This window comes from Idiotropiscis lumnitzeri, chromosome 2 (assembly GCF_059441095.1).
Source record: "Idiotropiscis lumnitzeri isolate Australia: NSW breed Sydney's pygmy pipehorse chromosome 2, RoL_Ilum_1.0, whole genome shotgun sequence".
NCBI lineage: Eukaryota > Metazoa > Chordata > Actinopteri > Syngnathiformes > Syngnathidae > Idiotropiscis > Idiotropiscis lumnitzeri.
In genome coordinates, this window is record NC_142392.1 from 10476396 (window position 1) to 10499169 (window position 22774).

The following is a 22774-nucleotide window of genomic DNA, read 5'->3' on the forward strand; positions in this document are numbered from 1 at the left end:
ACGCAGTGCCCACAGCAGGCTTGTTGTCCGCACCGGCCGGTCAACAAGGTCACGTAACAGAAGTAGGGGTGGTTATAGACATGGGTTGTGAGTGGGACGTGCTTTTGCTGTGGGTTGTGGGGTCACTGCGTGATGAGCGGTCCAAACCGAGCCACTTCCTGAAATGTGCCATCCTGTGGTCCAGCGCCATGCCAGTCACAAAGAGCTCCACTAGCACGGGGGCGCCACCGCTACCCCCTCCTCCGACAACGCTTCTATGGCTTCCAAATGCACACTTGACGCCTCAACCCGATTGGGAACCCATTCCACGATAGGGGTGCCCGCGGAGCCTCCGCATTCAAGGACTCGCAGGTCTTGGCATTCCGTTGACGACTGATGGACAACAGTTTTTGATGGTGGAACAAGATATTCCACGCTTTGCAAGCTCCCTCTGCATATCCCAATGAGCAACAACACTGTCACCCTTGTGGGACTCTTGAGATTGGCCGAGTCACTGCCATGGTCCGAACCCGCACCTGTGAAACACTGGAATTCGAGTGGGACTGAATTTCCAGAAGGGACTGAATTTGACTGTGCACTTCCGCCGGGGGAAGCATATGTTGTCCTCCGTTCCAGCAGATTAGGCAGCTCTGAGACCAGGGTGGTGTTGCAGCACCCATTACGAATTCCTCTGTTATGGAACATTTTCCGAATTTCTCAGCACTGTGGTAGACAATGAATGGGTCACTCTGAAGCGAAAGCTCTGTTTGCGTCTCTGCCAGAGGGGTCGTGGACCCGGGGTCTCACTGACGTTGTGCTCTGCTCCACAGCGTCTCCAATTTGTTTTTGCTATATCTGCGCCTTCCCCATTTGACAGAGTTAATGCCGGCTCAGCTTGGGGGCAAAGGGGGCCATTCCGGCCATAATGGCTGGGATGAGGACTGCACTGCTCTTGGTGCCCTCCACATCCTGGAATGGACTCTTTCCTGTGGAAAATGGATTTCATTGGCATCTCTGGTGCTCAATTTTTGTGTGGAGTGTGTCTGCTTGTTGTATTTCAGGTGAAGTGTAGATGGAGTTGGATGCAGACTGGAATCTCACTTGGAGCAAGCAACGAGGAGGACTCCTATGAGGGTCATAAGATGTGGACGTGATAATCTGAAACAATAGTGTTTGCAAGAGCTCGTCGGTGACGAGGGCTTGGCATCTCTCGAGGGAGACGATGCCATGGGATTCTCACGCTGGAGCGCGGCCTCAACTATGTTTTTGCATATCATTGGACTCGTGTTTTTGTTTTGTGTGTTTATGTGTCTTGTCCCATCATGCATTTATTAGGCTGTGGATTTATTCTGTTCTGTAACGGTGTTCCTTCATCCTACTTGACCTGTGAATATAGGTTTACTAGAAAGTGTTAGAAAGGATCTCCCCCTTTTTCCCCACTCTTTCGAAGGGGGTTGGGGGGGGGGGGTTCACCCGAGGTTTGATGCCTCCATATGGACTGCACTGGAAATTGTTAGTCTGACTGCCGGTTTGCTTAAAGATCTATCATTGCGGGGGGATCTCCTTTGTGACCGAGGTGGTTGATTTGGGATTTTTTGGAATTATTGCTGGATTTATGTGTGGTCCTGCAGGAGGTGTTAGAGTGACACCAGGGAGCAATTTGGCCATACACTTAGTTTTCCTAGTTAAACTACCCTTATGTAGCATGCCTTGAGCATGATTTAGGTTTTAGTCAATTAGGTTTCCCAAATTTTAGACAATGGATTCATATAAAAGGTTGGAATGGGATTTTTGGTGACATGCTGGTGTCGTTTTTGCTTTATCAGGACAAGATTGCCTCGAGGGGGGAAATATGTAGTGTATTTTTCTATTTACTCTTATGAACATTTTAGTAATTCTCTTAAATAACTATGAGGGAATTGGAGTCTTAAGAAGTGACCAGTCTTTGTGTGGAAATTCCATTGTAAACGAGATACTGTCCAAAAGGCTTGACCAGCTTTAGGTGTGGAGCACTCGAGGTGATAGAAGCAGTCAGGATGGCACCAGAAGGTCACTTGAAATAGCAACCACATCTGCTCTCGCCGTAGGGGGCTTTGGGGGCAAAATCGTACAATGACAATGCATATGCAACAAGGTAAAGTTAGACATTCATGTCCGGTGTGGCCATTCCCAATAAGAAGGAAAGGGAGGAGACACCCTTTCCCTTTCTCTTTTTTGGGGAGACTTCTTTTGACATCAGCATGTGACAAGAATAAAATCTCTTTCGAACCAAAATGACTGTGTCAGGGAGGTTCTTTCCATCACCAAATCTGTCATGCTTGGCGACCTGTCCGGAGGGAAGCTGAGCCAGACCCACACATCAACAACTAAATATACCACACAGGTTAATAGAAGGTCACAAAAACATGGACTTCTTAAACAGGAAAACGTGAGTTCAGTGGTAACAGAGTTGTGTCTATGCTGGCAGTTTAGCAGGAAGTCACAAAAACAGATGCACGTCTTGAACCGTGTTTGACAGGAAACCGTTCGCGTTTAACAGAAGTGTGACCCAAAAAATGTCTTGTAAGCTGAAACCGTTCAAACAACAGGATGTGTGTGGACGGGTGTGATAAAGTCGAAGTGTTCATGTTTTTTCATTCTTTATGAGTTTGCATATTCAAAATGCTTTGCTGTGCTTCAATAAAACGCCGCACAGGAGCGGGAAAGCTTTTCTCTTTGGCGGACTGCTCCTCGCAAGTGACAAAGACAATCTTGGCTGGGTGATTCATTTATGAAGGCTTGTCTCGTTTTTGACAATAACTTCTATGACATATCTAGTTCAAGAAATTCCTTCTGGAATGATTCAAACTGACTCTAAAAACTGTGCACACTGCGGCAATAAGATCAATGGCGGTTGATTTTTAGTGGATAAAACACAAAGGGTTAAGTTTTTTAAAAAATCAAGTACGTATTGGTCTTATTTATGAACTTTGTACTGGCTTACAATGGTCTTAACTCATTTACTCCCTTGGACGTATAAATACGTCTTTTAAAGCAATGGCGCCCTCTACCAAAGACGTATAAATACGTTTTTTGTTTTTTTTGCGTCATAGTGTACATAAGGGTCTGATGCAACCTCTGACTGAGAATCAGCCTTGTCCGCATTGTGAATCATGTAAAAATCACCCAGCAGGGGGCAGAGGTGCAGAAAATTCGCCTTGAATCTGCGCCAGAGGTACAAATGGGGGGGCGGGATCCTGGGGTAGACTTATAAGCGTGGAGAGCAGCGTGGGTAGCAGCAGCACTAGCAGCAGTCGCATTAGTAGCGTTAGCAATGAAATCCTCCAAGCAAAAGACGATCGAGGAATGTTTTTTTGTAAAAAAAAAAAAGCTTCCTAAAAGCATCAAGGCTTTGGAGACGCTTTGGTTGAGAGGATGACGCTTCATCGTCGTCACAACAAAGAGGCGTCTAAAGAGGCTGCGCGTGCCTTGCGGCCTGCATCGCCTGCCTTTGGACAATAGCCAAAGCAGCCGAGAGTCCTCACCAGATCCCCCCCGAACGAGGAGGTAAGCGCTCACAAGTTACAATTGAACACGCGGTTAGCCCTTATATCCACTTATTTTACATATCATGCATCTTGCGGGAAGAAAATGTTGCGTGAATGTGTAGTTAGACGCGAGCTTGCTCGCTGACTTCCTCGTCCGGCCGCCTCTATTGCACAATTACACGCGAGCATAAGTCCTCGCCGACGAGGAAGTAAACGCTCGCAAGTTACAATTGAACATGTGTTTAGCCATCATGCATCTATTGTACATATCACGCATCTTGCGCGCAGAATATGTCGCGTAAATGTGTAGTTAGACGCGAGCATAGGAAGTGAGCGAGCGAATGTGCGCTTCCAAGCAAGCATAACTCCTCCCGAACAGGGAAATAAACGCTCGCAAGTTACAATTGAACATGTGGTTAGCCCTTATATCCACTTATTTTACATATCATGCATCTTGCGGGAAGAATATGTTGCGTGAATGTGTAGTTAGACGCGAGCATAGCTCAACTCCGACTAGGAAGTATGCGAGGGAATGTGCACTTCAAGCAAGCGTGACTCCTCCCCGACGAGGAAGCAATACTGAATGGTGTCGTAATCATACAAACTTTCTACAATTCACAGATTGTGCATCCCGCGGCAAGAAGGTTCCTCCTCGCCTTGTTGGTGCAAAGAAAGGTAAATTATAATATGAAACTTCACACGCCAGCAATAAAATGCAGCAATAAATATATATTTCCAATTGTTTATATTTACAGGTTGTGCATCAGGAAGCAGTGGTTCCGGATGGCGTCACACACACTGGATGGCAACCGAGGAAAATCGAAAAAATGTTGTGTGCCCTTGCATCAAGGCAACTGTTTTATTTTATATCACACAAAAAAAAAGTATGTATGACACTGATGTATTTCATTTTTGTACATAGTTCAACAGTTCAGTCGTTTTCTGTTAGGTGCAAATAAATTTATTTTATCAAAAACATATTTTTTGTGCTTTTTTTTGTTATTTTATAGAAGGCATGCATTATTTAGATGTTAGAGGTGTCATAAAAGCCATGAATAATAGTGTCAAAGTTCAAATTATGGTCGAAATGCATCAGTTTACAAAAAGCTCATTTTCTCCGTTTTTTCCCCAGGGATTGGAGTTTTCATGAAATTTAGCTATTTTCAAATGGCGATTGCTCAAGAATGGAAAAAGATAGAAACAAACTTTTTTTTTCTGTTGGAAGAAGAGAGTCTCATCTTTCTTTTGGTGTGCTCCATGTCTATATAGCATTAGAATACAATATTCTGTGGGCCTTGCAATATTAGTCAAAACCCAGGAAAACGCTGGGATTGAGCGGGTTGCTCCAGTGAAAATGGCTGGTATTTAATGAGTTAAAAAGGGAAAACGTCACAACCCCCTTTTCGACCAACAAGCCCGGGAACATTTAGTTCTATCTCGAAATGCAAAATGAAATACTTGTAAACATATTTCACTTGAAGGATTCCTATTTTATCGATGACATTATGTTGCGATGGCCCCCAGTGGTCTGCATCAATATGTTGGGGTCCCACAACAGGTGTTCCATCAGACGCACACAATAGCCTGTGTGTGCTAACTTCAGCTCGCTTCCAAAAACGTCTGACTATGTTCGGAATGAAATCGGGCATCAGCCGCAACGTGCTTCCTTTTTAAATGCTCGTTTATCACTGTTGTGCTGCTAGAAAATGGAAGTTTACATCGTAGGACGTAATTTTGTGAAATGCCCCCATGGTCCGATCCAAATCGGGGTCGCACGCATTGCTCCGTGTGCGGCAAGCACAAGTCAAGGTAGCACGGTAGAAACAATATAAGACAAAGTCGGCGCATGAGGTTTGACTTGACCAAACCAAATTTGTGTTTGTCTTTTTGTGTCCTGCAGACGTCTGTGAAAACGATCTCGGTTCTGTGAAAGAGGAGCCAGACTGGACTCACATCAAAAAGGAGGAGGAGGAGGAGGAGATCAACAAGTCACCACTGAACGTTGTCCCTATAAAGACTGAAGATGAAAACATGGGTGAGCGTGAGGACAACAGAGGGGCGGAGCCTACAAGCAGCAACTCAAGTCATCACGTGGCAACAGAAGGTGATGAAGACCACTGGGGGCCATCACAAGCACAAAATGAGGACACATTATCAGGCGCTCGTGACGATGATGATGATGATGATGGGCAAGCCAAAGGTGAAAGGGCATGTCACACTGACAGTTGGGTATGTTCTCAGTGTGGGAAATCAACAACTTCAAAGTTGTCTTTGAAACGGCACACAAGAACACACGGAGAAAAACCTTTTTCATGCTCAGTTTGTGGAAAATGCTTCTCTCAAAAGGCACATATAACATATCACACAAGAACGCACAGTGGAGAAAAACCCTTTTCCTGCTCAGTTTGTGCCAAGAGTTTCTCTCAAAAGTCGCATTTAACAATCCACACAACAACACACACTGGAGACAAGCCATTCAGTTGCAGCGTTTGTTCTAAAAAATTTGCCACTAAACAGGGAGCTGAGAGACACGATTGTGCTGGCGAGAATTGCTGTGATCCTTGAAGCTTAAAAAAAGACGAAAAAAACAGAAGAAACTGACTATTTGTGGTAAGATGTAAATGTGATTTTGAATAAAATATGATGAATTTAATTTTGAAAAGCTTTTTTTATTGACATTAAGCCAATGTGATCAGTGCCAGAAGAAGCAACGTGTTTGAGTGATGATTTTTTTTTTGTGTTTCATCAAACATGTATATGAAATTAATTGCCTTTGCCTGGAACAACATTTGTTAACGTTATGCTTTTCAGTTGTCTTTTTAATCGTACTTAATGGAAAAGGTGTGAGAAGAAACGGTGCTTATGAAATCGGTGCCTTCAACAATCATCAATGAAATCACTTGTTCCACTTGCTCAACTGGCCTTCATTACGCTGTGAAAAGGTGAAAAACAGATGTAGAAGTTGAACTATAAAAAGAACCAGTAAGAGAAACGCAAGCAGTCTCAGTTTCTCTCAAAGGTTTTGGAATGTCAGGAGTTGGCAACTTGATGGCGACTGGAATCAGTGCTGGTTTTCTCGCTGTGTCTGGCTGGGTCGTATATGTATGGTTCATTGAACATAAGTCAAACTCTTCAAATATGCCCTCACATACATTTAATATTTCACTTTCTGAATAAATTTCTGACTTGCTAAAACCACTTTCTAGATTGAGCTCTATCAAGCGTTTGGGGTTTGTTGCTAAGCAGGATCTCACTTCGGAAAAAACGTATCATTTTGTCAAATATACCAAATATTTTTTTTCATGATATATTATATTTTTTATACATTGGATTACCTTATTTTCGCAGTCATCAGGCGCAACTCGTCCAAGAAAGCCAGGGCGCCTTTTGAGGTGGAGCGCCCATTATGTGGACCAAGTGCAACAAGTGCACTGCTGGGCTGACTGCGAACATTTACTGCATGCACACCGCTTATATAGAAAGAGAAGGCGGGCGTGGCTAACGACAGCAGGGGGCGTGAGAGGGGAACGATGGGCGTGAATGACAATGCAAAGGCACCCCCCCAGTGCAAAGCAGCCCCGATGCCTCTATGTATACCAGGTGCAACACGTTGCTCAGGCAATTAATCAGCAAAAATGGCATCAATGAAGAGACACTCTTACGAAGCACAGTTCAAGCTGCAAGCTATCAGCTACGCAAATGTTCAATTAAAAATCAACGAATCCATGGTTTGCAAGTGGAGGAAGCAGGAAGACAGACTCCGCCAAGTCAAGAAAACTACACTGAGTTTTCGTGGAAGCAAGGCAAGGTGGCCCGTGTTGGAAGACCAGCTCGAGCAATGGATTGCTGCTCACAGAACAGCTGGGAGAAGCGTATCTACCATCACCATTCGACAGAAGGCAGTAACGCTTGCTGGCGAATTGAACATCGAACATTTCCAAGGAGGGGCGTCTTGGTGTTTTCGTTTTATGAAACGGCGCCATCTATCCATCCGGGCAAAGACGACCGTCGCACAGCAACTCCCAGAGGATTACAAGGAGAAGATGGTCGCCTTCCGCTCTTACTGCAGCAAAAAGATTGCCGACAAACGTATCCAGCCCAGTCACATCACCAACATGGACGAGGTGCCGCTGACTTTCGACATCCCGGCGAGCCGCACTGTGGAGAAGAAGGGGGTCAGCACGGTAGCAATCCGCACAACGGGACACGAGAAGTCGGCTTTTACTGTTGTGCTAGCTTGCCATGCTAACGGACAAAAATTGCCATGGTGATTTTTAAGCGGAAGACGCTGCCGAAAGAGAAGTTTCCTGCCGGCGTTATCATCAAGGCCAATCAAAAGGGCTGGATGGACGAGGACAAAATGAGAGAGTGGCTGAGTGAGGTGTACGTAAAGAGACCCGGTGGTTTTTTCCATGCGTCACCGTCGCTGTTGGTCTGTGACTCCATGCGTACCCATCTGACAGCCGCTGTGAAAAACCAAGTCACGCATATGAACTCAGAGCTTGCCATCATCCCGGGAGGCTTGACAAAGGAACTCCAACCACTCGACATTAGTATAAACAGGGCGTTCAAAGTGAAGTTGCGTGCTGCGTGGGAGCGATGGATGGCGGAGGGCGAACACAGCTTCACAAAGGCTGGGAGACAGCGAAGAGCAAGTTATGCCACAATTTGCGAGTGGATTGTAGCTGCTTGGACGAACGTGTCTGCTAGCTCTATTGTAAGAGCTTTCGCGAAAGCCGGCATTACATCCGAGGAGCCGCTCAGCAGCGACACAGAATTGGACAATGACGAGAGGGAACCTGGCGTGTTTGTGGGAGAACTTGCCCAACTGTTTGTATCTGATACGGAAGAATCTGATTTTGAAGGATTTGTGGATGATCAATATTAATGTGAGTACATTGTTAAATAAAATACAACCAAACTCAGTTTTGCTCCTGTTGCCTTTTTCAAAACAGCTAGCCACGCTAGCCATGCTATCTTCTGTTTTAGTGTGCATGCATGTTAACTAAACTAGTGTATGGTAATCTGGGAGGTGTAATTTTGCTGGGCCTACACTATTATGCTATTCAGTTGATTTGGGGTGATAGTTTTAGTTTTAATGTAACTCCGTGACCGCACATCGTTTGTTGATTAGTGACTTGCTCACGCCGGCATTGTGTCGGCATCCCATCTGAGGGGCTGCGCCGCAGCGAGACGGCGAGGCAGACTGATAATGACTCTCGTGTTTAGTGGAGAACTGTCCCTCTGTTTATCTTGGATAGAGAAGAAAGGGACTTGGTGCATTTTTGGATAAGGACAACTTCAGCACGTTGTTAAGAGCTAAAATAAAATACCACAGAACTCCCGCTGCCATTTTAAAAACACGTGAGCGCGACTGAGCAGCTAGCGCGACTGCTCGGTTGCTGGGTTCTGTTTGCGCCCAATGATACGGTGCGTTCTATCTATGTATCAAATACAGAAATAGCACCCTCACCTGGGACTGCGCCCTTTGATACGCCGCATCTCTCCAGCCATGACGACATGAACAGGAACAAGCGCTGGAAGGAAACGCCCCCACTCCAGCTGGGCAAACACAAAACAAAAACATGACAGGACAAAACGGACCATGACACAAAAGGATTAGGTTTTGGGGATAGGTTTTAATTGAAACATTTTATGATCATGTTCAAAGAAAATCTTTAGAACAGGAGATGTCTAGCAATTGATGAGAAGTTTGCTAAGTATAAAGTTGGATTAAATAGTTCGGCAGCTGATTTATTAACTGATGTGTATCAAATGTAACAAAGGTGGACGACAGATGTTTTATGACTATGCGACACCAGCCCTGACATGACAACTTTTAAGGGACAAGACAGCATTCCAGAAATACCAGACTAACATCCGCATCTATGAGCTGTTTGACGTCACAGGTGCAGGATCATCAGCTGAGTCCAGGAGGAACAGGAGAAACGATTTCACGGAGACTGAATGGGAAAATCCACAAACGCACAGTGGTAAACTTTGGCATACGCTGGCTAAATTGAGGCTAAATTAGCGCCGAGGGAGGGGTCTCTGTGTGGAATTGGAAAGTATCTTTTTGGTGAATGAAAGTGTGACAGAAAAAGTGTTTGTATGTCTACGTGGTTTGAGTGAATGTTTAAGGGACGGGCCTCAGGAAAGAAACCTGATTGAGGGCACCGGCAAGCCCTAACAGCACGTAGGAAGCAATGGGCGGACAGGTCTGATCAAACTGAATCCCTATTGCACTCCCAAGTACTGATTTTCAAATTGTTATTGGAGACAGATTGGACTAATCAAATTCAAGCATCAAGTGAATGATTGATTGACATTATTACACAAAATTTATGCAAAACTGAAATTTTCAGAAGGGAGGTAATTTACCCCTTCTCACTGGCAAGTGCCACTCCTCCAGTTCTCTCCACAGGTTTGAGGTGACATGTGACCTGTGTGACCACAAGGCCGGAGAACGCTTCAAATAGCGTCTCATCACGCCCATCCCGGAGTTTCTCCTCAACAAGGAGGGAGATATAAGATATTCTAAGTTAGGTTCCATGAAAACAGATTAAGATATAGTTGTTGCTTTAGCCTGCTCATGTGCTCCGCAGTTTTAATATTCACATTGGGTGCACGAATAAATAACACACACCTAGTCCAGGATAGAGCAGAATTTTGTTGTATTGTTAAGACTTTTCCATAATATACGGCACCACAGCGGTGATACTTGAGGTTAATTTCAGTTAAGGGGGCGGTGGCGCTGTTTTTATGAAAATTACTCACTTAACGCAAGGGTAGGTTCTTCGTAGAGGAGATTACAGAGTTACATGCGGGACAAAATTTACTTGTCAGGAACTGTCCTTACTTGAGGCCGAGGCCAGACCTACAGACCAGCATGACGGTCACCGGCTGAATGGGGACACCTCAGGTGAGATTGGCCGTGCCGTGCATCAGATATTTCTGTGTCTTTCAGGTGGGGAGCGGAGGAGACAGGCCTGGTCTATGTGGCCAGGGCAAGACGTGAATGGAGTGAGACTTCCGGCAGTGACCCATCCAATAATGTCGTCATTCCGCAGCTGTTCCAGTTGGCCGTCCTTAGGGCGTGTCCTTCCGGTTACGGACATCATGTGAAACAGTCCATCAATGAAAAAATGCTAATCAGTCTCAGGATATTACATTTTTTTTACATCATTTTGCACGACATCAGAAAATGAAAATGTGGGATTGGATTAAGGAGCGTTAATAAAAATTATTGTACTTGCAGGTTCAGGTGGCCAAGAGGGCTAAAAATTATAAAATAAAAAAAATGAAAAAAAGGGGTGGGGCAGCTAATGCATGCAGCTCCCATTGCACCTGCGCCTTCCGCTTCTGCTGCTCCTAGGCAAGGTTCGGGTGACGCGGCACCACAGCAGATTGGCTGTCCGTACCCGGCCGGTCAACGAGGTCGGGATTGCGGTAACAGAGGTAGGGGTGGTTATAGACGGGAGTTGTGAGTGGGGTGTGCTCTTGCTGCGGGGTCACTGGGTGATGAGCTGTCCATACTGAGCCACTTCCTGGAATGTGCCATCTCTGGTCCGGTGCCATTCCTGTCGCCCAGAGCTCAACCAGCGCAGGGGGCGCCACCGTTACCCACTCCCAACGCACTCTTGACACCAACCCGCTGGTACCCCATTCCATGACAGGGGGCCACAGAGCATATGTGGTGCTCTCCTCCATTCCACTGGCTGAACTTGCATTAGGATTATATATGTGTTATGTCTACCGGCGTTGCCTCGCATGCGTGCCTTGTCCCTGAGCAGCAGAAATGGTATGAATTGTTTACTTTCGCTGAGCCACAAATCACATTGACTATTGATGCGCGTCTTCATACTAAAGATCTAGGCCCCATGGTAAAGCGGTGTGTCGAGGCGGTTGGCTGGGTTCAGACGTCTATTACGAATGTTGAATACGCTGCGTCACTAACAGGGTATCATACTTCAGCACCTCCTACAAATTCTTCGGTTTTGGGAACGTGACCAAATTTCAAAATTTTACGAGACGGGTCACTCGGGAGAGGTAGCTCTGTGTGCGTCTCTGCCGGAGGGGTTGTGGACACGGGGCCCGACTGATTTTGGGCAGCGCCCCCAATTGTTTTACTGTCTCTACACCCTCGCCCAGTTGACAGAATCAGAGTTGGCACAGTCTGGAGGTGGAGGGAGGCATTCGGGAGACAATAGGAGGTGAAGACTGCAGCGGTCTTGGAGCTGTCTACATCTTGGAGAGCACCTATTCTTCCCGTAAAAAATGGTTTAATTTGGTATCTGCGTAATTCTAGGTTTGGGATCTTTATTTATTTATTTATTTTTTTTTATCATAAATGGTTACTATTTCATTTGGTTTGCTTTAAAGGTTTGCCAAAAAACTGTCAAAATTGGAGCGTTAGCTCAGGTCCTAATTTATAATCTCTAAACAATTAGATATTTGAACTCAGTGAACTACATTTTCTTTAATTCAGGAATAATTTGCCCATCTTGCAAAGCCAAATTCTAACATTGTGCCATATTAGCTGGATATCATTAGGACATTATTGCGAACCAACACTTCTGGATTCTGGTGATTATCGACAAAACTAAATGTATACGTTGGAAAATTGTTTCTGGGGGCAATGCCTGTGAGGATGCCACTGTCTAGATTATATTCAAAGAAAGCTTTTACAACAGTCTGGGAATTGAAATAGATATAGATATAAAATTTGGTGGGTCTACGTTAATTACAATATCTTATTCAAGTGCCTGATACAAGCTTCACAAACAAGTTTAAAAAGGTGATTGAGTGCAATTAATGGTTACCAGACGAACAAGTGTGTCTGCACATAGATGAGAATGCAAGTCAGTAAATAAAGACACACAAGCTTGCAGCATCACATTACCTGCGTGACTTCTTAGAAGACAGAACGTTACATGGTACCAGGTCGCGGGTCAAGAAAAGGACTGACGCGAGATGGACTCCGTAAGGCCACCAGAAGCGCTGAAAATGACGGTAAATGTGGACGCGAGTTCAAGCAACAATTCCTGCTCTACCCTGCCGACGTGGGAGTCGGAAACAGAGCGGACGAAAGAAAAATAGCCCTTTTGCGAACCAATGCCGGAGGCCATCGAGGTATTCAACACCTTTGTTTATGATGAACCCGAAGATAAAGACAAGTTTGAAAAGGTCCTGTGGATTTAATTGCAGATACACTTGCAAAGACATTTTCAAGTCGGACCTTTCAAGAGAAGCTATATCGTCCAACACTCACTTAGTGGTGCGTAAGTGTGTTTCTGGATATTATTTGTCCAGCCGTGGTGTCATAAATGATGGTATTTTGATGGGGATTCATTCAAGTACTGAACTCTCACACACACACGAGAACACCCTTACCTTGCAGAACAGCATTGTGATGTGTTTTTATATACCCTATTCAGTACTGAATTCCTTTGCACTCTCTTATTTATTTATCTAATTTATATATTTGTCTGTATTATTGTTGTATTGCACTGGAGAGGGGAGCCCTCTAATCTCGTTGCACACTTGAGTACAATGACAATAAAGGGATTTCTAATTTCTAATTCTAAAGTAGTACAAAGTAGGACTTCACTGAAGGCACAGGTGTGAAATGCACTGAAGTAACTTAAAAATTAAAAGTAAAAAAATTACGATTGTTTAAGAATTTGCAAGAAAGAACTCAATCTGATCGAAATGTTGTGCTTTGACGAATGTTGATAAATAATATTTTCCAGGAGGTATTTATTTCTTTGTTGTTTATTCATTCAATTCTATACTTATTTCAATATTTGAGTATTATTTTTCTTTCAATATGTAGTATATTTTGTCTTTGAAGTGTGGGTCCTTGCTGCCTTCCGGAGATGCAGCCGAGCAAGGCTGGATTGGTGATGGAAAAGAACCAAAGAAAGATTTTATTCTCGTCACATGCTGATGTCAAAAGAAGTCTCCCCAAAAACGTGCGAGCCCCCTCTCAGACATTCCCTTCTTACAGGGAATGCCCAAATAGGACAGGAATATCTAATTTTCCCTTGTTGCATATGCATTCCCATCCCGCTAGTCTTTGGGATTTCCCTCCAAAAGTCCCCCAGAGGGAGAGCAGATGCGTCTCCCCTTTGATACGACCAGTCTACTCGTGACCACCTTAAATTACTTCCATACCCTGGAAGGTCACTGACCTGGCGAGAGAATTGCCCCCACCATAAACAATGCTCAGGCCTATTTTCTCTCAGGGCAGTATCTGGTTACATCGAAACTTCAGAACCAAGACTGGTCACTTCTGTGAGCTCCAGTCCCTTCATAGTTTCATAAAGAAAATTACTTCCCAGATCTAAATTAGGCCATTTAAAAATACACAACTTTTTTTTTCATTTATTTCAATGTATATTTAAGCTTTCTTATGTAATAATACAACATTTATTCAATTATTTTAGTGTGTAAAATTCTCAACAATTTAAACCTTTTTATTTCACACTTGAATATTTCTTAACATATTTGTTCTTTTGAATGTGTGTGCAATTTAAATTATTCCATCCATCCAGCCATTTTCTGCCGCTCATCCAGGGTCGGGTTATTGAATTATTTTTTTAGTATTTTTTATAATTCAATATTTATTTCAAGATCAGGACTCTTCTCAATTAGTTCAATATTTATAAAATGTTTCTATTATTATTAATTGAAGTAAGGCTGTATGTGGTTTCCAATTTTAAATTTTAAAATTTTCCTATTTCAATATATAAATAATCCAATGTATAAAAAATACAATATAGCATGAAAAAAAATATTTGGTATATTTGACAAAATGATAGTTTTTCCAAAGTGAGATTCTGCTTAGCAACAAACCCCAAACGATTGATAGAGCTCAACCTAGAAAGTGTATTTAGCCAGTCAGAAATTTATTCATAAAGTGTAATATTAAATGTATGTGAGGGGATATTTGAAGAGTTTGAGTTTTGTTCAATGGACCATACAAATACGAGCCAGCCAAACACAGCGAGAAAACCAGCGCTGACTCCAGTCGCCAACTCCTGACATACCAAAACCTTTGAGAGAAACTGAGACTATTTGCGTTTCTCTTTCTGGTTCTTTTTATAGTTCAACTTCAAGTTCTGTTTTTCACTTTTTCACAGCGTAATGAAGGCGAGTTGAGCAAGTGGAACAAGTGATTTTATTGATGATTGTGGAAGGCAGCAATTTCATAAGCACAGTTTCTTCTCACACCTTTTCCATTAGGTACGATTAAAAAGACGTATAACGTGAACAAATGTTGTTCCAGGCAAAGGCAATTAATTTTATTTACATGTTTGATGTAAACACACAAAAAAAAAATCATCACTCAGACACATTGGTTATTCTGGCGCTGATCCCATTGGCTTAATGTCGATAAAAGAGCTTTGCAAAAGTAAATTTTTCATATTTTATTCAAAATCACATTTACATCTTACCACAAAGAGTCAGTTCCTTCAGTTTTTTCTTTTTTTTAAGCTTCAAGGATCGCTGCAATTCTCACCAGCACAATCGTGTCTCTCAGCAATACGTTGAGTGAAGAATTTTTTAGCACAAACGCTGCAACTGAATGGCTTTTCTCCATTGTGCGTTCTTGTGTGGCTTCGTAAATGCGACTTTAGAGAGAAACTCCTGGCACAAACTGAGCAGGAAAAAGGTTTTTCTCCAGTGTGTGTTCTTGTGTGGCAAGTTAAATATGACTTTACAGAGAAGCGTCTACCACAAACTGAGCAGGAAAAAGGTTTTTCTCCACTGTGTGTTCTTGTGTGTTTTGTTAAACTTGACTTTTGAGAGAAGCATTTTCCACAAACTGAGCAAGAAAAATGTTTTTCTCCACTGTGTGTTCTTGTGTGTTCTGTTAAACTTGACTTTTGAGAGAAGCATTTTCCACAAACTGAGCAAGAAAAAGGTTTTTCTCCACTGTGTGTTCTTGTGTGTGCTGTTAAATTTCCCTTTTCAGAGAATCCTTTGCCACAAACTGAGCAAGAAAAAGGTTTTTCTCCAGTGTTTGTTCTTGTGTGGCAAGTTAAATATGACTTTACAGAGAAGCGTCTACCACAAACTGAGCAGGAAAAAGGTTTTTCTCCACTGTGTGTTCTTGTGTGTTTTGTTAAACTTGACTTTTGAGAGAAGCATTTTCCACAAACTGAGCAAGAAAAATGTTTTTCTCCACTGTGTGTTCTTGTGTGTTCTGTTAAACTTGACTTTTGAGAGAAGCATTTTCCACAAACTGAGCAAGAAAAAGGTTTTTCTCCACTGTGTGTTCTTGTGTGTGCTGTTAAATTTCCCTTTTCAGAGAATCCTTTGCCACAAACTGAGCATGAAAAAGGCTTCTCTCCACTGTGTGTTCTTGCGTGCCTTGTTAATTGTGCCTTTTGAGAGAAGCTTTTGCCACAAACTGAGCAAGAAAAAGGTTTTTCTCCACTGTGCATTCTTGCGTGCCTTGTTAATTGTCCCTTTCGAGAGAAGCTTTTGCCACAAAGTGAGCAAGAAAAAGGTTTTTCTCCACTGTGCATTCTTGTGTGGATTGTTAAATCAAACTTTTGATAGAAGCTTTTGCCACAAACTGAGCAAGAAAAAGGTTTTTCTCCACTGTGCATTCTTGTGTGGATTGTTAAATCAAACTTTTGATAGAAGCTTTTGCCACAAACTGAGCAAGAAAAAGGTTTTTCTCCACTGTGCGTTCTTGTGTGCCTTACTAAATGAGACTTTCGAGAGAGGTTTTTGCCACAAACCGAGCAGGAAAAAGGTTTTTCACCACTGTGTGTTTTTCTGCGACTTTTTAAAGACAGCTTTGAAGTGAATGAGTCAGTGTGACATGCCCTTTCACCTTTGGCTTGCCCATCATCATCATCATCATCATCATCGTCATGAGCATCTGATAATGTGTCCTCATTATGTACTTGTGATGGTCCCCAGTGGTCTTCATCACCTTCTGTTGTCACGTAATGACTTGAGCTGCTGCGTGTAGGCTCCGCCCCTCTGTTGTCCTCACTCTCATCCTTGTTTTCATCTTCAGTCTTTATAGGGAGAACGTTCACTGGTGACTTGTTGATCTCCTCCTCCTCCTCCTCCTCCTTTTTCATGTGAGTCAAGTCTGGCTCCTCTTTTACATAAAGGAGATCGTTTTCACTGACGTCTGAAGGACACAGAAAGACAAATTTGGTTTGGTCAAGTCAAACCTCAGGCGGCGACTTTGTCTTATTTTCTACCGTGCTACCTTGACTTGTGCCTGCCGCATACGGAGCAATGCGTGGACCCCAACTTGGACCGGACCATGGGGGCATTTCACAAAATTACGTCCTACGATGTAAACCTACTTTTAGCAGCACAACTGTGATAAACGAGCATTTAAAAAGGAAGCACGTTGCGGCTGATGCCCGATTTCATTCCTGACATAGTCACAGACGTTTTTGGAATATGTATTCAAATTCAACTAAGATACACCATAATATTTTAAGAGTTCACTGAATTATTTTGGAACTGCAATGACGCTTAACAGCTTTCGGGTGTCAGTAATGAGTAACAAAGTAACACAAGACCTCCCACTGATACATCATCATTGTCATTTGGATAAAATACCAGGAACTATGAGTTGTGGGGGTGATGCAAACCACCTGGGCCACAGGAACTTTATTACCAGGAACTAAGTGTTCCTGGACTTGTAGGTAGAAAAGGGGGTTGTGACGTTCAGCCTTTTTAAGCCCATAGTAAGACAAAGATGCAGATGCATTCCTTGCAGCATGCGCTTGTTCACTGATGAGAACCGTGCAACCTTGGATGGATGCATTCAATGTATTTTAAATGTTTGGATGGGGTGAAACGATGCACACGTGCACAAAACAGTGCAGGGCCACCCGAGGTTCATTGACTCTCACCCGACCAAGCCAGTAAAAAGTTCATAAATAAATAAGACCAATCCGTACTTGATTTAAAAAATATATATTTATATATTTTGTGTTTTATTCACTAAAATTGATCAACCGCCATTGACGTTTTCGCGGCAGTGTGCACATTTTTAGAGTCAGGCGGAATTCCTTCCGTAAGGAATTGCTTGAACAAAATATAAAAACCAGGAAATGTTATTTTGTTATTTTAAATGTAAATTTTATACTGGGGAAAAACATGGAGTTCACCCCCCACTATTGGTTATTCTTTGGCATATATTTTCTGCACTGATTACATTTGACATAAACAATTGCTCAGCAGACCTGCAAGTAAAAGGCAATATTTAAAAATAAAACGGCAATAACCTTGAACGATTTCCCCAAACAACTTAATGTTGTGATGCATATTTCTAATGAAAGAAAGTCGTTCTATACAAAGCAAATGAGAGTAAGACGTGTACAAACCTGCTTTGAGTGGCACAACACGAGGCTGGTTGCAAACTTCGTCCAGCAGTTGAAGATGTTGTTCGTTCTCTTCTTTTATTCCACAAAGTTCCTCTTTGTACTTGGGTGTCGTTCTTTCACACATTTTCAAATGATAATTCCAAAAAATCCGCACTTGATCTCTGCTTGGCGATGAGTCATGTGCCTCTTTTCGTTAGCGGCTAGCTAGCTAACAAGGTAAGCTAACTACGCCGAAAAGCATCAACGCGCGAAAATGAGGTTATCGGGACACAAAGACTTAATGAATTATGTCGTAGTCCTTTAGAGTAGCACTGGACATCCTTTGAGAAAATTACAGTCAGTTCCACACTAAATCATTAGAATTTAGCGGTGGACTGCTTTTGTTCCGATGTGGACGGGTCGGTGGATGTGGTCGAGGTCCTTCGGAAGCTGCGCGCTTGCTAATGACGTCATGCTTTAAGCACGTATTTTTCAAATATATTTCTTTGCCTCTGTGTTTGTTTTTACACCTGGCTGTTCTCTTTTAATATATATTCTATGTAAGATTTTAATTCGGTTGATAAAAAAATGTAACAAAATAATTAAAATAACGCCACAAAAGCGAGTCAGCTCCGACGTCACTTCCCCCCTATGCCCGGAGAAGCCGCTGCTGGAACAAGCGTGGGAAGGTTACGTTTCTCCTACCGAACGAAGCAACAATGCTGCTGTTCAATCGGGCTGCAAGATTGTATGGATATAATGTCTGCATATACTCGCAGTGCCTCTCAATTATTTCACGCCCGCCCCTACCAAGAAGAAAAAGATTCGCGCCCCCCCACCACCATTTTTTTCTGTCTTTGTATATTGAGATTAGATTGTCAATAAAATATCCCTTAACTAACCTACATTGATAAGAAATTTAATTTCGAGAACTATTATCGTGAGGATCTCGAAGCTCAGTACTCTGTTGTGCAAATATTGATGAGATGACAAATATTTGTCATGTCATGTCATTATCCTCACGGCTTATCCTGAACAGGGTCGCGGGAGAGTGCTGGAGCCTATCCCAGCTGACTACCGGCGAAAGGCGCACTACACCCTGAACTGGTCGCCAGCCAGTCACAGGGCAGACATAGACACCGTCACTGAGAGGGAACTGAACCCACGTTGCCTGCACACAACTCAGGCGAGTGTACCACTACACCATCAGTGACATGATAAATATTTACTAATACGTTTTTTGCCAAAAACTTTATTAACATTAACAAACAGTTATTAATACGTACATAATATAGAAAAGACAAAAAGAAGAGCCAGGGGGATTTTAAACAAAAATTCTATATGAATAACATAAAGCAACAGCTTTAGTATTGTTGGAGTTGAGTCACCGTGGAAATGAGAAGTATTTAGTAAATCAACTTTTAAAAGCCAAACTTACGCCAATGCGTGTTCGGTTTTTGTACTCAAGAAGAAAAGGGTCAAATAAAGACTCAACAACTGATTAGAGTTCCGATATTTAGTTTCTTCCATTTCTGGAGTTCAGGAAATAGTACAAAGACAGATATCTGGGTGGCTTTTTCTTAATCTCACGAGAAACTGCACTCGGGCGAGCACAGTCAAAAAATGTGCACCATCTTTCAGCCCAGCTTCAGTTTTTATAGGAGTTTTTTATGTTCGAGTAATGTAGGTTGAATCGGTTGAATCGGTCGTCCTCGCTCCCTCCCACGGCACGGGTCCACGTCCAAGGCAAGGTCCTCCCCTGGTTAGTCATCGTCTGGATAAGTTGATTCCTGTCTGGTCCCCAAGACTGGCATGTCAAGGCTGGCCTTCTCCGGCGGGCAGTCTCTCCGTCTCTCCAGCTGGCATTGTTCTGGAATCTTGTCGGTGTGCATGTGTACGTGTGTATGGGCACATGTATATGCAGGTATACGTGTATGTGCATGTGTATTTGCAGGTGTAAGGGTGTGTCTGTGTATATGCATGCGTATGTGCATGTGCTCTGATCTCCAATTGTTCCGTCTTTCAGAATGTGTTTTTTTATAGCGTCTGCGTGAGTCCTCCAGTGCCCAATTTGGTATGTTTGCATCTCTACAGCCAATGTGGAGAATGTGCTTCGTCGTATTTGACCATGAAGTGCTGTGAATGTGAATGCAAGTCATGGAAATGCTATGTGTGCAAATTTGTTCTCACTACCCAAAATTTCAATAAAGTTCACATATTTAAACTAAGTACTATAAATTTAGCATATGAGAAAAATATAATAAATCAGAAAACAGGACTACAATCCCAGTTATTCTTGTGACCCGTGCTTCTACTTTCATCTGATAAATGCTTTTTGTTTCATCAATGTTTAACATATTCCGTAAATATGAACCTGCTAAATTAAATAATTGACCTTCTGTCCCGTAAGTGTTTAAAATAATGCCAGCAATCATAATACAATCCTTCATTTATTGCAGTCGTCTTATTATTGCAGTTGTCAGGGTCGCCGGTCGGCGAGGAGGAGGTGGACCCAGAATGCGAGGAAGCTGGAGAAGGTGTAACTTAAGCAATTTATTAGGGGACCAAAATAATGACAGACAACGGGGCAGGGTGCAAAATAAGAAAGACGAACTTAACGTGGCAAACTGGATCACAAGAGTGAGGAGCAAGGACAGGGACAAATGCTAGGGGGCGAGAGCGGGGGCGAGAGCGGGGGCGAGAGCGGGGGCGAGAGCGGGGGCGAGAGCGGGGGCGAGAGCGGGGGCGAGAGCGGGGGCGAGACCGGGGGCGAGAGCGGGGGCGAGAGCGGGGGCGAGAGCGGGGGCGAGGACAAGACCATGAACGAGATCTTAGAGCGGTCGTGACAGTCCGTAACGGAGCAATGCACTCACAATGAGTTGTTGGAGTGAGGTGTTCAAATAGTCCAGTAATTAGGGGAGCAGATGGGCATCAGGTGTGTGAGGGTAACGGGGAACAGGTGCGTGGCTGGTGGGGAACGAGTGCTGGAGGGAACGTCCCACTCAGCTGACTAAATAAACAGAATGAGCACATGGCAGGAAGGTGAAGAAAATAATAACAAAAACACTGACATGACCGACACGGGTTATGACAGCAGTATTTTTTATCATTGCAGCATTTTATTAATTTTCCCTCTGTACCATATAGACAGACATTCGGAGTGTTTCCTTACACTTGTAAATGTTGTGGGATGTAAGTGTGTATATACACATGGGGATTTGTGTGTTTACGTATATACTGTGTATATTCGCATAGGTTTGCTTTTTCTGAATGTCTGCTGCTAATGTTATACATTAACGGCCACATTGCACCGCCGCCTCGGTGTGATCTATATCTTTGCTGCTGTAACACTGCAAATTTCCCCATTGTGTGACTATTAAAGGACATCTTTATCGTTATCTTTAAAAACCTTGTGTTGGTGCTTGCAAAATAATTTTCCATAAGATTAAGATTGAACAAAATGGTGAAACAAAAATTTAAAAAGTAAATACTGTAACTATTAAACATTGAATACTAAATTATTCCTAAAACAGATCAATGAATCTTGAAATTAATAGTGAATTATTGTAGTTTAATGAATACTGAAACGAATAATGAAATATTACAGTCCTTAAATAAATACCGAAATAACAAATAAATAAAACAGTGACATATTTTAATTTGAAATTCGCAATCACATCGCAACCTGTCGAAAAACCCTGTAAAAAGGCAAAGGTGCAAATATCTTGACATAAAGTATCACTTTATCATGTCAACTGTTAATAATAGGGAAATACATTTGGAATACTATCCAACCAACAACATGGTGTCAGATGTGAAAACAAAACCAGCAACAAAAGTAAAATTCAATACATCTCTCAAGTTCATATTTGGGAACTAAAATGTTTCTTCATGTGCATCTTGGGTTTTTCTCTATGTTTAGAAGATAACGATGATTTGCATCGCAAATGGTGACATCTGTCGGTGAGTTGGTGACAGTGCTCCACAAAGCCAGCAGCCAATCAAATCACAGCGGGGTGTGTCCTGTTCTTCGGTTTTCGTGCCGAACAGACTGCCATTTTCTCGGAGGAAATTCTTTCAGTGCGACTCTGAAAAGACGACGCCATCTTTCATTCGTCTCGTTGAACAAAGAGAAGCTCACGAGTTATCGCCAAGCAGAGATCAAGTGCGGATTTGTTGAGATTGGCGTTTGAAAATGTGTGAAAGAACGACACCCAAGTACGAAGAGGAACTTTGTGGAAAAAAAGAAGAGAACGAGCAACATCTTCAACTTCTGGGCGAAGGTTGCAAGCAGCCTCGTGTTGTGCTACACAAAGCAGGTTTGTACACGTTTTACTCTCATTTGCTTTGTAAAGAACGACTTTCTATCGTTAAAAATATGCATCACAACATTAAGTTGTTTGGGGGAATGCGTTCAAGGTTATTGCCGTTTTATTTTTAAATATTGCTTGTCGGTTTGCTAAACATTTGTTTATTCCAAATAAAATCAGTGCAGAAAATAAATACCAAAGAATAACCAATAGTGGGGGGTGAACTCCGTGTTTTTTTCCCAGTTTAAAATTTGAACTGATTATTTAACATTTTACATATTCCAGTTTTTATACGTTGTGAAAGAAATTAAGTTTGTCATGTCTCAAAACTATACTGACAGATGTAGTGTATTTTTATATCCACTGTTGGAGTTGAGCCACCGAGAAAATGAGAAACATTTAGTAAATGAATCTTCAAAGCCAAACTTATTCCAATACGTGTTCGTTTTTTGTACTCAAGAAGAATAGGGTCAAATAAAGACTCAACAACAACTGATTACAGTTGCGATATTTTAGTTTCTTCGATTTCTGGAGTTCAGGAAATAGTACAAATACAGATATCTAGCGACCTTTTCTTAATCTGACGAGAAACTGTACTCAGACGAGT

General features: G+C 42.6%; 1 protein-coding gene across 1 annotated transcript in view; it reads right to left on the reverse strand.

Moving 5' to 3' along the window:
• Positions 1-4121: 4121 nt before the first annotated feature.
• The window catches only part of LOC148341658 (uncharacterized), a 33383-nt gene continuing 14730 nt past the window's right edge, over positions 4122-22774 (reverse strand). The window contains exons 2-3 of the mRNA XM_088287908.1: positions 15031-16298; positions 4122-4162 (exon numbers count right to left, since the gene is read on the reverse strand). Coding sequence (XP_088144034.1) covers positions 4122-4162; positions 15031-16298 — 1309 coding nt within the window. The remainder of the gene's footprint in view (positions 4163-15030; positions 16299-22774) is intronic.